The following is a 12,082-nucleotide window of genomic DNA, read 5'->3' as shown; positions in this document are numbered from 1 at the left end:
CGCCGGGATGCTGACTCCATGACCACCACTGCCAGATTTAGAACCTGGAGTGTTTGTGCAAGCCAGACGTCTCCTGGAAGACAGGGAAAAGTCCGACTGTAACATAGGTTCGAGGGGAGTGCGGTTTTTACGTTCCTGCCCAGAGGAGAGAGGAGGGGAGACTCTGGACATGCTTTCCTTTCAAGGCCTAATGTCGATCCCTCATGGTGGTCAGATTCCGAGCAGGGCCGCAGCTACCCCATCAGTGATTCCCAGAAGCCTGAATTGTATCTTCATGGAGGAGCAAAACCTGGAGTCTGGGTTTTCCCAGGTGTTACAGCTTTATAGTATAATTAGTAAAATAGTTCATGAGTAAAAGCACAGTCCAACTTGAATAGCATGTCAGGGCTTCTTTTCTTATCTTGAGAGGAGGGTGAGCAGTCAGGGAGAGGTCAGCCTGAAAGCAGTTAGCATTGCAAGCCCTCGCCTTTTATCACCCCCTTTCGTACCAACTGGAATCGAGGGAGATGAAAGGGGGAAAAACCCATGTGAATTCTCCAAACTCCCCACTGTGGGACATTGCGTATTTGTATTGTAGCCCCAGATGACACAAGACAACACTGCTTCTCGTTGATTGCAGAAAGGGGACCGTGTCTAAATACCGGTGAGCTGAGTGCCTCTGCTGAGGTAGCCCCAGGCGTAGGCGTTCCAGGCTTCCCACGCCCTGTGGGCTTGATTGCAAAGGCAAGCCCCCATTCCTTAGCCGGAACTTGGGAAAGAAAGACGCCAACGTTCATTTTGAGCCAAATCTGATGGATAAGATCCAGGCCAGAGCTGTGGAAACCAAATTCCAAAGCTGACCTAAACCAAGGGATGGCCATAGAATAGTAACCGTCTTCCTTGCATGTCTTGAAATGGGCCTCTGAACGCAATGGGGAAAAGAAAGCCCCACAGCTGTGTGCGGCAGGGCTGTGTCATCGGAATGTTCGCAGCCCTCTACAGTGACTGCTCAGAGGAGGGTCACACCTTCACACACATTCGTGTCATACCTTCTGTTTTCCTTGAAACATTCCCCTCTTACAGACAGAGAGGGCTCTTAGAGATGGGCCTGGGAAGGACCTTGAGTCTCAGTAACCTCTTCCTTATCTCTGCTCCTTGATAATCCAGGTTCGTGATGCGTCAGTGGGAGGGGATTTCACCTTTGAAGACAAAAACCTTAAGGCCCAGCAAATACAAAGGGGAGGAGACCCAAGGGCCCACTTTCCAGAGTCAGAGCCGTAACAGCATGTGTTGTGTGGCCCGGAGCCCTGCCCAGGAACGTGCCCCGCCCCCCGCCCCGCCCAGGTCAGCCCACTCTAGTTCCCTGGCCTTGCCACTTCCGAGCCATTCATCTCGGACACGTAATATAATCTCCCTGTCCCTGAGCTTTCTGTGGAATTGGAATAAGACCCTGTCCCTTTGGGCAGTGCGATCAGATGAACTTGACACATGTGAAATGCTTGCTTAGCACAGTGCCCAGTACACAGAAGGCACTCGGTCGGTGGAAGTTTTGGTTATTATTAGGTATTAAAGAATAAAACTAATGTCATTGCCAGTGTAAGCAAGCCAGTTGGCGTGGTAAATATAAGTCCATAGCACCACTCACTCGGGAGCCAGATAGAGACCATTTATTTACTCTCAATTGTAGATCACTCTTAGTTGGATGTTTCCAACGTGTCTCTTTCTACGCCCCTCTTCAGCCCCAGCACTTCTAGAGGTGCTTTCGATCACCCCACACTGTCTCCCCCAAAGAGTGCACCGGCATTATGAACTTCTTATTCAGAACCTCAAATTACACAGAGGAGCCAGCCCAGTCTCCCTGTAAACCAAGGAGTGTCTGAAACTTCCTGACACTTTCTCAGATGAACCCGATGTGCCCTGGAAGGAAGTGGTACGTCCGGGAAAGAAATGAGCGTGTAAGCAAGGACCAGGCACACCGAAGTCCATCTGTCCTCCGAAATCCACCCTGTGCTTTCAGGCCTCTGTTTACATCTTGCCTTTCAGGTGACATTTAGTCAAAAGCAGAAAGAGTTCTGTAAAGCCTTACTAACTAAAATCTAATTAATTATAATCTAATGGAATCTGGGCATGGAAAAGATGAAACCCCTGGAAAAGGGTTTTAATATAAGGATCCTCCATTTATTTTATGTGAAACGTCAGTGGAGTGCCAACATCTTCCATGGGCCTTTGTCTGAAAGCGTGTTTGCAGAAACAAGTCCTGCCACTAGGAAAGGTAGCAACAGTGATTCAGACCAATCAGCTGTGGAGGTAACGGAGAAACCGCCCCCCGGCCAGCAACAGGGGGAGCGTTTTTTCATTGCTGTCTCACTGCAGACTGGCAGCCCCAACCCCAGGCCTGCGGCCCTGACGTGGCGCATGTCCGCTGCTCCATGGCCCACCCCAAGGCAGCCTGTTGGATCTGGCTTGGTCTTTCCCCCAAAATGTTGCATAGATGAAAAGTTGGCCACTTCCCCAACGAGGCCCAGGCACACCTGAGACCACATGAGGAGGAAAGGAAGACAGGGAGCCCTTGGGTACAGGTCAGGGCACAGTTCCTGGGCCTTGTCAGATGGAGCAAGGGGTCTGTGCAGGTCCCACTGTGCACTGGTTTGTTTCCACCTGGTTACTTCTGCTCTGTAATGGAGTCTCCCCAAGAGCAGAGAGGATGGCCCTACTTCATCGCATGCCCGTGAGGTTGAACCCCCAGCACTCTGGAGCCCAGCACTGATGCCAGGATGCTCAGAGAACGCTTGTTCTCTTCAGCAGGATGGGGCCCCTGAATCCTTCTTTCAGAACCACCTGGTGTTGCTCCTGCCTCCCACCTGCCTCCTCCAACCTCCTGTCAGCTATGAGAGAGCCAATCATGGGGCTCATGGGGCTCCTGGGTGGCCTTGCCGAGCTCTACCCAAAATCAGTAGTATTGCTTTAGAAAGAAATGCTTTGCTTTCTTGCATAAAGAATTCTCTGCATGATAGACTCTAGATTTGATGGTGAATCTAGCATGCTCAGTAAAATGTTGGCTGGAAGTCAGAATACTGCATGAGTTAGGTTCATCCATTCGTTTCTACTCAGCCACATGGTGTGAATGTTTGGGAACCTGAATGAAGTTGCCCCTCTGAGGACTCCTATTAGCAAACGCATGTCTTGTGAGTTGGTTCGAAAACCTCCAATTGAGTTTCCAAGCTTAAGAATCAGTGCACCAGAACACTTCCGGTGGAACATTTACAAGTGCAGTAAAGTGTGTTACTCAATAGCCACTGAGAAGGATTTCTGTTTATAACTAGGACTTTCTGTGATTGGACCTCAGGCAGCAATAATGAGAGAAATCATGGGGAAAACGTTGGAAAACACGTCTAGGGGAACACAAAACGTTGCAGTGACAGTTCACTGTCAGCGCCCGAGTAGTTGGTGAGAAAGGAATGATGACATCAAGGCAGATCTGGGAGCGTTTCTCTCTGGGAGCCTCCTCTAGACAAGTTCAAGGCAGAAGCTTTGTGCTTAGAATTCACAGGGAGGGGCTTCCAACAGCCTTGGCACAGGGTTTGGGGCTGCCAAGAGGACATGGCTCCGGGCACCACACGCTGGCCCCTGTCCTGCCACACCCACCTCACTCACCCTGGGTTCCATGCTTTGCACCTGGGTGATGAATACTCTTCCCTGCACAGCTCCCCAGAGGCCTCCTGGGGAGAACCCTGATCCCTGGACACTACTCCTTAAAGAACCTTCCTTCCAGATACCCGTGTAGTTTTCCATTTTCTAGTGACCAGTACCAAGTGGAAGTGTCTTTGGAATCTGAGCAGGAAAACTTCCCCAAATTAGGAGGGGTCATCCAATCATTGGCCTGTCCAGTGACAAAGTGCTGCCCCCGCCACCATGTTTCTCCACTGATTTGCCCCATTTCTGCCTTGCTGGTCACGTGGGCTTCTCTGCGAGCCTTTGTTCTTGAACTCTACAGGAAATGTGACTGCTGGTTAGCCGGTGAGATCAGGTAAACCAGGGGCAGGTGCTGAGTCACACAGAAGGGAACTTGGAAGGAAATCTTGGGCAAGGGAGAAAAGGCGTGTGACCAGGGAAAATGGAAGGGAGAAGAGGAGCCGAAAGTTTTCAGCTGTAAATTCTCATACATAAAAGTAGCCCTTAAAAATATATTGTTCTCAAAAACCATGTATTACTGCAAAATGGATTGAAATGGCATGAGGCTATTTTTAAGGTAAATTTATCTTTGTTGAGAAGGGAGTCCACCCAGCATCGCTGGAAAAGGAAGGAAACAGTTATATCAACGCTGATTCTCGCTCTAAGATGGGTGGGACCCCTGCTGGGACATGCCATTGCCATCCCTTAAAACTCCCCTGAATCACTTACAAAGAAAGATCAACCGAAAGTAGGAAATTATTGAGTTGTTTCCTTAAACATACTTATACATAGACAGACTTTTTAAAAAAATCTCCAGAAAGAACAAAACCTCTGAACATGTCTCTTACCTACTTGAATTTCGGTTTTAGTTTTTTTCATGAAGTTTATTCAACAGCCATTCAGCGACCGAATGTGTACATTCTGTGATGACAGTCTGATGGCACTTACCCAGTGGGTACCTTTCCCAGCTGGTGGTGACAGTTGCCGCCCTGGGGTAGCCGGGTCCCAGACCCTTGGGCAAGTCCAGGCCACAGGATGAAACCTCCACGGCTTCTCCTGGGCAGAGGAAAAAGGCAGTAGGGGGCCTGGGGAAGCAAAGGTGCCCCCAGACTCTGGAAATCCTAAAGCACCTGGGGATGGCACAGAGCGGTTCCTGTTGTGTCTCCAGTGCGATGAGGTGCTGTGCTTCGTCTCATCAGCCACCGTGTGCTGTTCTTTCCCCCAGAAGACACCATCGCAAAGAAGGTGGTGTGCCGCTTTGGGGACAAGGCCTACGCGGACGAGGAGCGCTGGGACATCGACAGCTGCACCCACTGCTACTGCCTGCAGGGCCAGACCCTCTGCTCGACCGTCAGCTGCCCCCCTCTGCCCTGCTCAGAGCCCATCGACGTGGAAGGGAGTTGCTGCCCAATATGTCCAGGTATCATGTATATGCAAATTGAAGACGAGCCTAGAGCAGACTCAGAGCCTCTTCCACCTATCGGGTTCGTGCGGCCCAAGCAGTGTTTCGGCCCAGCTGAAGTCTCCCTGTACCAAGACATGGGGGGAGAGGGGACCAAGGACACCAACTGGCAAGGTGAAGGCCGATTTTGCGTTCTCTAAGCATTAGTGGCAGTCAGGTCTCGTGGGTATAATGGGTGCATTAACAACACCTGCCGTATCCAAGCAGCACAGTGTTGAACCAGCCTAGTGAAAATGGTTCAGGGTCAGACATGGAAGGAAATACAAGGTGAGTATATATCAGAGCAAGCATGGAGGACCTGTATCTAAAGAGTATGCTGTGGCTCAGTCTTTTTTCAGTCCAACTCTAGCAGTACCGTCCCATTCCATGCAGCCTTCTGCCAAGCCCTCTGCTGAACTTTGCATCTCTTCCACGCAGCGGGTGACCGCTGAGCATGCCGCCAGCTGGCTGTCGTGGACTGCCCACCCCGACCCTGCATGCCCGCAGCTTTCCCCACATCCATCCCACCCTTTGTGAAAGCTCAGTAGTTCACCTCCTAGTTTCCAGCCTAAAGCCCCACAGCTGCCCAGATCCTCCCCCAGGCTTTCCTCTCATGCCCATGTCTGTGTCTCCCGCATAAAAACAGTTCCTTTTTCCTCTGGTCCTAGTCCCAGCAGTGCAGGGCCTGAGTCCAGCTGGTCAGCCTCCCGGCAGGGTTCTCAACAGAGCCCTAAGCACAGGCTTCACAGGCAGTGCGGACCACACGGGCCAAGGAGAAGACTCACTTGAGGACCCACTGAGGTCCGCAGTAAGCCAGGAGCCTCTGCATCTCCACCTCCATTCTTGTGTTTCACAGCAGCATTATATTAGAGAATCTTGCTCCATGCAATGCACTGAGCCGGGAGTCAGGCCAGCTGACTGCTCCGATACTGTGCAGCTGTGAAATGGGCATCATTAAACTCAGAGTTCCACTGAGTTCTGCACACATCCGACTTTTGTTTAGGCGCTTCACTGACCAGTCCTAATTGAGCCCTTCTAAAAATGTCCCTTTGTGCCCTAAAGAGGGTGGGGTATTGTGCCAGGTCAGAAGCCCAACCCCTTTGCAGAGCCTTCAGTTAGGGAGTTCTCATGTTTGAGCCTCATCGGCCTTGTTGAAGGGACAGATTGAGTCAGAGGATCGCTTCTGTGAAGTGTTATCACTCAATGTGCACCTGGGAAAAAATGGAGTCCTGAAGTGTCTTCAATGAGAAGAATGAGGGGGAAAGATGTAGTTCTCATTGGAGTTGTTATACCTAGTACACGGCACCTGTTTCACAAGTTTTGTGACAGTTTTCCTAGTAACATGCTCTTTACAATATAAACGGTGAAACTTGACCTTCCTTATTCAGCAAAGGTTCATTCAGTGGCCCCCATGCACGAGCTCTGTTCAGGCACTGGGGAGACCGCAGTGTGTCAAAGTCCGCACAGAGCTTGCGTTTTCACAGGGGAGAGCGGCAGCAAACCCGTCACGGTGACTAGATAGCACACAGGTGAGGGTCCGGGCTGCAGAGGAAACACAGCAAGACAGAGGGGCCGGGAGAGGTGGGGATTGTTTTGTTTCATATACGCTAGTCCAGGAATGTCTCACTGCCAAGAGGACATAAAAAAAAAACAAAAACCAGAAGAATCACAGAAATTGTGAGGAAGAAACAGAACTCTCTAGGTAGGGCAGAAAGAAGCCCTGGGGTGGGAACATGCCAAGCACGTTCGAGGGAAAGCAGGAGGCCTGTGGGGACTGGCCCTGTGAGCAGGGACGGTAACGAGCAGAGCAGACAGGCAGCCAGAGGCCAAAACACCATCTCACAGCTGATGGTAGTTTATTGAGATAGAAACTTTGCCTCCGGGGTTTTGAGCAGAGGAGGGCGTGATGTGACTTTTCCCTGGAATTTCTTGGTGCTGGGCTGAGCATAGACCATACTGCAGAGGGCAGGAGTGGAAGCAGAGCATGTCAGAGGCCTTCCAGTAATTCCGGGGAGAGAACGGTGGCTCGGACCAGGGGAGTAGTTGGGGGGGGGTCCGATTCTCACTGTATTGTAAGGGCAGACTCGGTAGGATTTGAACTGGACACTGGGAGTGGGGAAGAGAAGAGCCAAGGACGACTATGTTTTGGGCTAATACACCATGGAGTTGTATCTCTAGGGTAAAATCAGTTCAGTTTGGGGCATTTTTTACTTTGAAATCCCCATTAGACATCTAAGTACAAATAAATAGTGAACGTTTAATCTAAGTTCAGGAGAGAGACTGGAAATCTGTAACTTGGAAAGCTGTCAGCCACAGGTGGTCTCAACCTTGAGACTGGACAGCATCACCCAAGGGGTGAGTGTAGACGGAGAAACACCGAGAGCCCCGGACTGAGTCCAGGGACCCCCACCCGGGCTTCTCGGGTTTTGTTTCACGTTGCAGTTTGTTGTTGATCAAAGGGCCTGTGTGATCGAAAATATAGTCACTGAAGGTCGGTTTCCAGTCTCCACAGTTCACTGGTAACATAGCGGACATTGAAGACCTAACTCAGGCGGCGGCTTCTGAGGCCTGCAGATGTTCGCAGTCACAGAAAGAGATTGTAAGGGAGGGCTGAGCACCGCATGCAGGGTGGGAGGCGCTTCGACTCCCTCACTTGCTGTGACGGGAAAAGGGCTCCACAAGAACCAGTGGTTACAGTAGAAGAGTGTTTATTTAGCTGATGGAAAGAAAAAGAAATCCTTCCATCTCAGCCAGTCCAGACACGCACAGTCCTATAATATGCACCAAATTATAGAGACCAGAGTATCTGATTCTGGTAGGGAAAAAAACTCTTTTTTCCTCTCCTTTTAAACAGTTATAAGGGGGGAGTAATGGAGGGGAAATGGGGACAACTGTAACTGAACAATAAAGAAAAGACGGTTTTTTAAAAGAACGCGTTCCCCACCCCTCAAAGCCAGTGACTCTCTACCCGTAGTGACGCAAATGCAGAAACTGCGTCTATCACGTCCCAGGACAGACCATGTTGGACTGAACGCACCATCCATTTGGATTGCGGAAACAAAAGTTAACAGTAAGCAGCCGCTCCATCATCTCTTACGGAAAATGTCCCTGTCTTTTAGAAATGTATGTCCCGGAACCAACCAACGTGCCCATCGACAAAATGAACCACCGCGGCGAGGCTGATGTGGTGGTTCCCGTGTGGCCCACACCCAGTGAGAATGACGTCATCCACCTCCCCAGAGGTGAGTGCCAGTCAGCTGAAATGGGCCTGGTTTTGCGTAGGGTCTACTTTGTTTTGTCGTTGTTGTTTGAATTTTTAAAATGCCTTTAGATAACTTTTTAAATGGAGTGCTAAAGTTCAAATAACCACTCTAGAGAAGACAGGGTTGGCTGTAACATATTTAACAACCCGAATGATAAAGTCAGTCTGCAGGCCACTGGACTTCCGGCCCCGAGTGTCCAGAGACTTAGTGATGATGGAACAAAATACATTCCTTGTCCTAGGTAGAATTTCTAAGCCATCACCGATATTTACGTATGTGAATAAACCCAGTAAGTAGAGTAACAGCAAAGTAGTCACTGTCCCTTTGGGTTCTTACATGCATCTGTAAGCACATGCCTTAGACTGCCCCTAATTCTGGGTCGTTTCCACTCCACGAGAGTTGGATTACATGTTGGTTTCTTCACTCGCCAGGTTTATTCCGTGCTTTCTCTTGCTCTGCCCTTTCAGCTGTGTATAATAGAGATGTTACTGTCTCTCAGCAGTTAAGTACTAAAGCAAAGCAGTGTTTGTCAGTATTGCCTTCCCTTTGAAAACCGATCTCTTGATCAAAATAGTGTAATCTTGCTCTTAGCCATGACCCAATACTGGCTCCTGTCTATTCTGAGGACACTTCCAAAATCATTGCTACACAGTTTTTATGTTCCTGGAAGAAGCGATGTTCATTGCTTGAGAGAGTAATGGTCTGTTATGCTAGCTATCCAAAGTGCTATGCTTAGATCATGCCAGGTAACCCGGGAGCCAGATTCCTGGGCAAAGATTCCTGGACAGTTGCTCTGAATGCACGTCGCTTTAGCACTGTTGACCTTCATCCGATCAGTAGATACTCCTGATTAGTCTGTACGCACCGTTCTCCACACCGGGCTTTGGCCACAAGGTTAGCCTCATTCATTGTAATGTGTTGAGGATCTGTGTGTTACGTAGTAGTGTGTCTCTGGACCCTGAGGGGAAGTTTTCTCACGTGGCAACAGCAGGGAAATCCATGCTTCTCCTAAGCAACAGACTGGTTTTAATCTTAAAGACATTGTGGGTCTTACTGGTGATACTTCATTTCCATGGTTTGCTTTGGCTGCTAGGAAGGCGCGGAGGTAAATTTTATGGCCTGCTTTTACCATCCAGACAGAAGGACTGTGTTTTGTAAACAGGGCTTGGTTGAAGTTTCATTTTCCTCTCACCAAGATTTTCCTTCATTTACTTTTTAAAAATCTTCTTGTATGACACACATTCCGAAAACCATTTCTAATGTCATTTGGAATGTTTAAACCAGAAAGTCATTCTTTTATTCATTGTGTATTTAAAGCCTGAATTCACTGATGTTATTTTTACCTCTGGCATTTTTCTTGATGCTGATACATGTGTTCCTGTTTTTTCTCCCATAATAGTTCTATGAACTATTACTACCATCTACACCTACCCCCCCCATACACACAGAAGCATACTCATAAACACCTGAGTTTTAAGCTATAGACACTCTGAATATCACAGAGCTGTGCTACTCCATGAGCCGAGTTTCCAGAACAATTTAGGAGCGACTCCTTTGATTGTGTGTGTCCTGTGCCTTTCACTAACCTGGTCTCTGATACATTCAGACAATGTGACTACAGTGGTTTATTTGAAATGAAACAAAAGTAAGGAAATGTCCAGGGTCTGTTCCTGATTGGTGTGTAGTTAACCTGTTACCTCCATCTGCCAGAGTCATTGCAGGAATGACGACAAAAGGACAGAAAGACACACGTCACGTAAGCACAACCCAATGCTCTCCCATGTTCAGTACGTTAATAACTGATTAATAGGCCTCGTGAGTTTGCAACACATTTATGCAAAGTAATTTTGCTAAGAGTTCAGTACCAGAATACCAACCAAAAGACCAAGCTCTTGATTGTAGCTTAATTTTTTACCATTACACTAGTAATTAGTCTTAGCTATTACCCTAGGAAGACAAAGAATATACTTTTATCTAATCTACTTGCAAGTAAGCAGAGCTGATATTTTTGCTTTAAAATGTTAGAAGCCAATAAGTTAATATTAATAAAAATATTTTAGTACCCCATAAAAATTTTCTTAACTAGAAGCAGCGTCCTCCCGTGCAGTCGCTAACCCCTCCTGCTCACAGTTCCTCGTTTACCTCCATCTGAGTCTGCCCTCTCCTAGGAGCTCTTCAGATCAACACTAGATTGATTTCAACCCTGTTCTAGCTTACCATACCGTGATGCAATGAAACCAAGCTGCTGATTGCACTTTACAATGTAATTTTAAAAGTCCTTAAAAATTCTGGTGTAGATACTAAATACTCATAATATTCCTCCCCTCCCCAGAAATGGGTCACCTCCAGGTGGATTACGGAGATAACAACAGGCGGCACCCAGTCGAAGACTCTTCGCTTGACAGCATTGCCTCGGTGGTGGTCCCCATCATCCTGGGCCTCTCTATTATAATAGCATTCCTCTTCATCAATCAGAAGAAACAGTGGATACCCCTGCTCTGCTGGTATCGAACACCAACTAAGGTAGCATCCTGAAAAAGTTTCAGTCTCTTGAATGATCAAACTGGCAGAGCTTACATGCTTGTCATTTGCTTAAATTGTCGTATCTTTTACACTAGCCAGTGAAATTTTTACTTTGCTCTTCAAAGCCTCAGGTACACACCAGGCTGAAGCAGTCTGATCTCTAGTACTGGCCCAGGGCTGGGTCAGTCATTGGATGAGTTACCCACCATCCACTGGTTAACAAAACCTGACAGTTCACAGACCCAGTTTGCTAAATTTACTCTGAAGTTTTCAAAGAAGTACCTCTGGATTGATTCCTAAGTCATTAGTTATATAAGACATTAAAAGCTAGTCATCTGGTGTTTCTCAATGACCTTTCAACTTGGGAGAGAAAAGTAACCATAAAGGGAGGTTGATGATACACGGAGAGGCAAGAAGGGGGCTTAGCCGACTGTGAGGACATACGGAAGTCCAAAGGGCCCGGAGACGTGTCCGAGGGAAGCAGAGAGAGGGAAGGGAGCAAAGGAGGAAGAGACCGCGTAAAGCAGCACTAGGCAAGGCAGGAAGGCAGAGTTCATACTGGGGGAGAAAGAGTATTTGTGGTCAAGCCTATTTTAAAAGGCAAAATTTACTTTCATTAAAGGAAATAAATCGTGATCCTTGCCAACCCTGATTCCACCTTTTGCATTTAGTTTTTTCCTAAGAAAAATCATACAACATTAAGGATGGAAAACAGCCTGAGTAATTATTTTACCCAATTTACCATCTAGATAACCCTTACCTATAAAATCCCAGCTGATGGTTTATCCCGCCTCTGTTTTTCTGTTGACAAACCAGCACTGGGCACAGCCTGTGTGTTGGGCACAAGCTGGGTCAGGATCCGGGGCAAGGACTGAGCAAGAAACAGTCCCCACCGTGCAAAGCTGGGAAGCAGACCCACTGATAAAGTGCGTGGAGAAATTAGACACAGACTGTTACGTGGCCTGAGTGATTCCAAAGTGCCTATTTCTCTTAAAATCTGCCTGTCTGGTAACTTTCATTCTTCGGCCGTCCTGAGTACTAGTTTGCACTTCAAGGATTTGAAAATGGCTATGTCACTCACCTTGCCAATCTTGTTTTCCCTCATTCACGCCATTTGACATAATTCACTGACATTTCACCTTTAAACCCAGTTTGTCAGCACCCTTTGTAAATTGTCATTGGTACTAGAACAGAGGTAAGGACC

At 48.0% G+C, this 12,082-nt stretch overlaps 1 protein-coding gene across 1 annotated transcript in view; it reads left to right on the top strand.

The window, feature by feature from the left end:
• The window catches only part of CRIM1 (cysteine rich transmembrane BMP regulator 1), a 178,140-nt gene that overhangs the window by 163,692 nt on the left and 2,366 nt on the right, over window positions 1–12,082 (top strand). The window contains exons 14-16 of the mRNA XM_037066568.1: window positions 4,877–5,071; window positions 8,212–8,334; window positions 10,688–10,878. Coding sequence (XP_036922463.1) covers window positions 4,877–5,071; window positions 8,212–8,334; window positions 10,688–10,878 — 509 coding nt within the window. The remainder of the gene's footprint in view (window positions 1–4,876; window positions 5,072–8,211; window positions 8,335–10,687; window positions 10,879–12,082) is intronic.

The sequence above is a fragment of the Sturnira hondurensis genome, unplaced genomic scaffold (genome assembly GCF_014824575.4).
Source record: "Sturnira hondurensis isolate 20B ecotype Veracruz unplaced genomic scaffold, ASM1482457v3 Scaffold0016663, whole genome shotgun sequence".
Taxonomy (NCBI): Eukaryota; Metazoa; Chordata; class Mammalia; order Chiroptera; family Phyllostomidae; genus Sturnira; species Sturnira hondurensis.
Note: the sequence above shows the minus strand (reverse complement) of the source record. Positions and strands in the feature narration are given on the sequence as shown.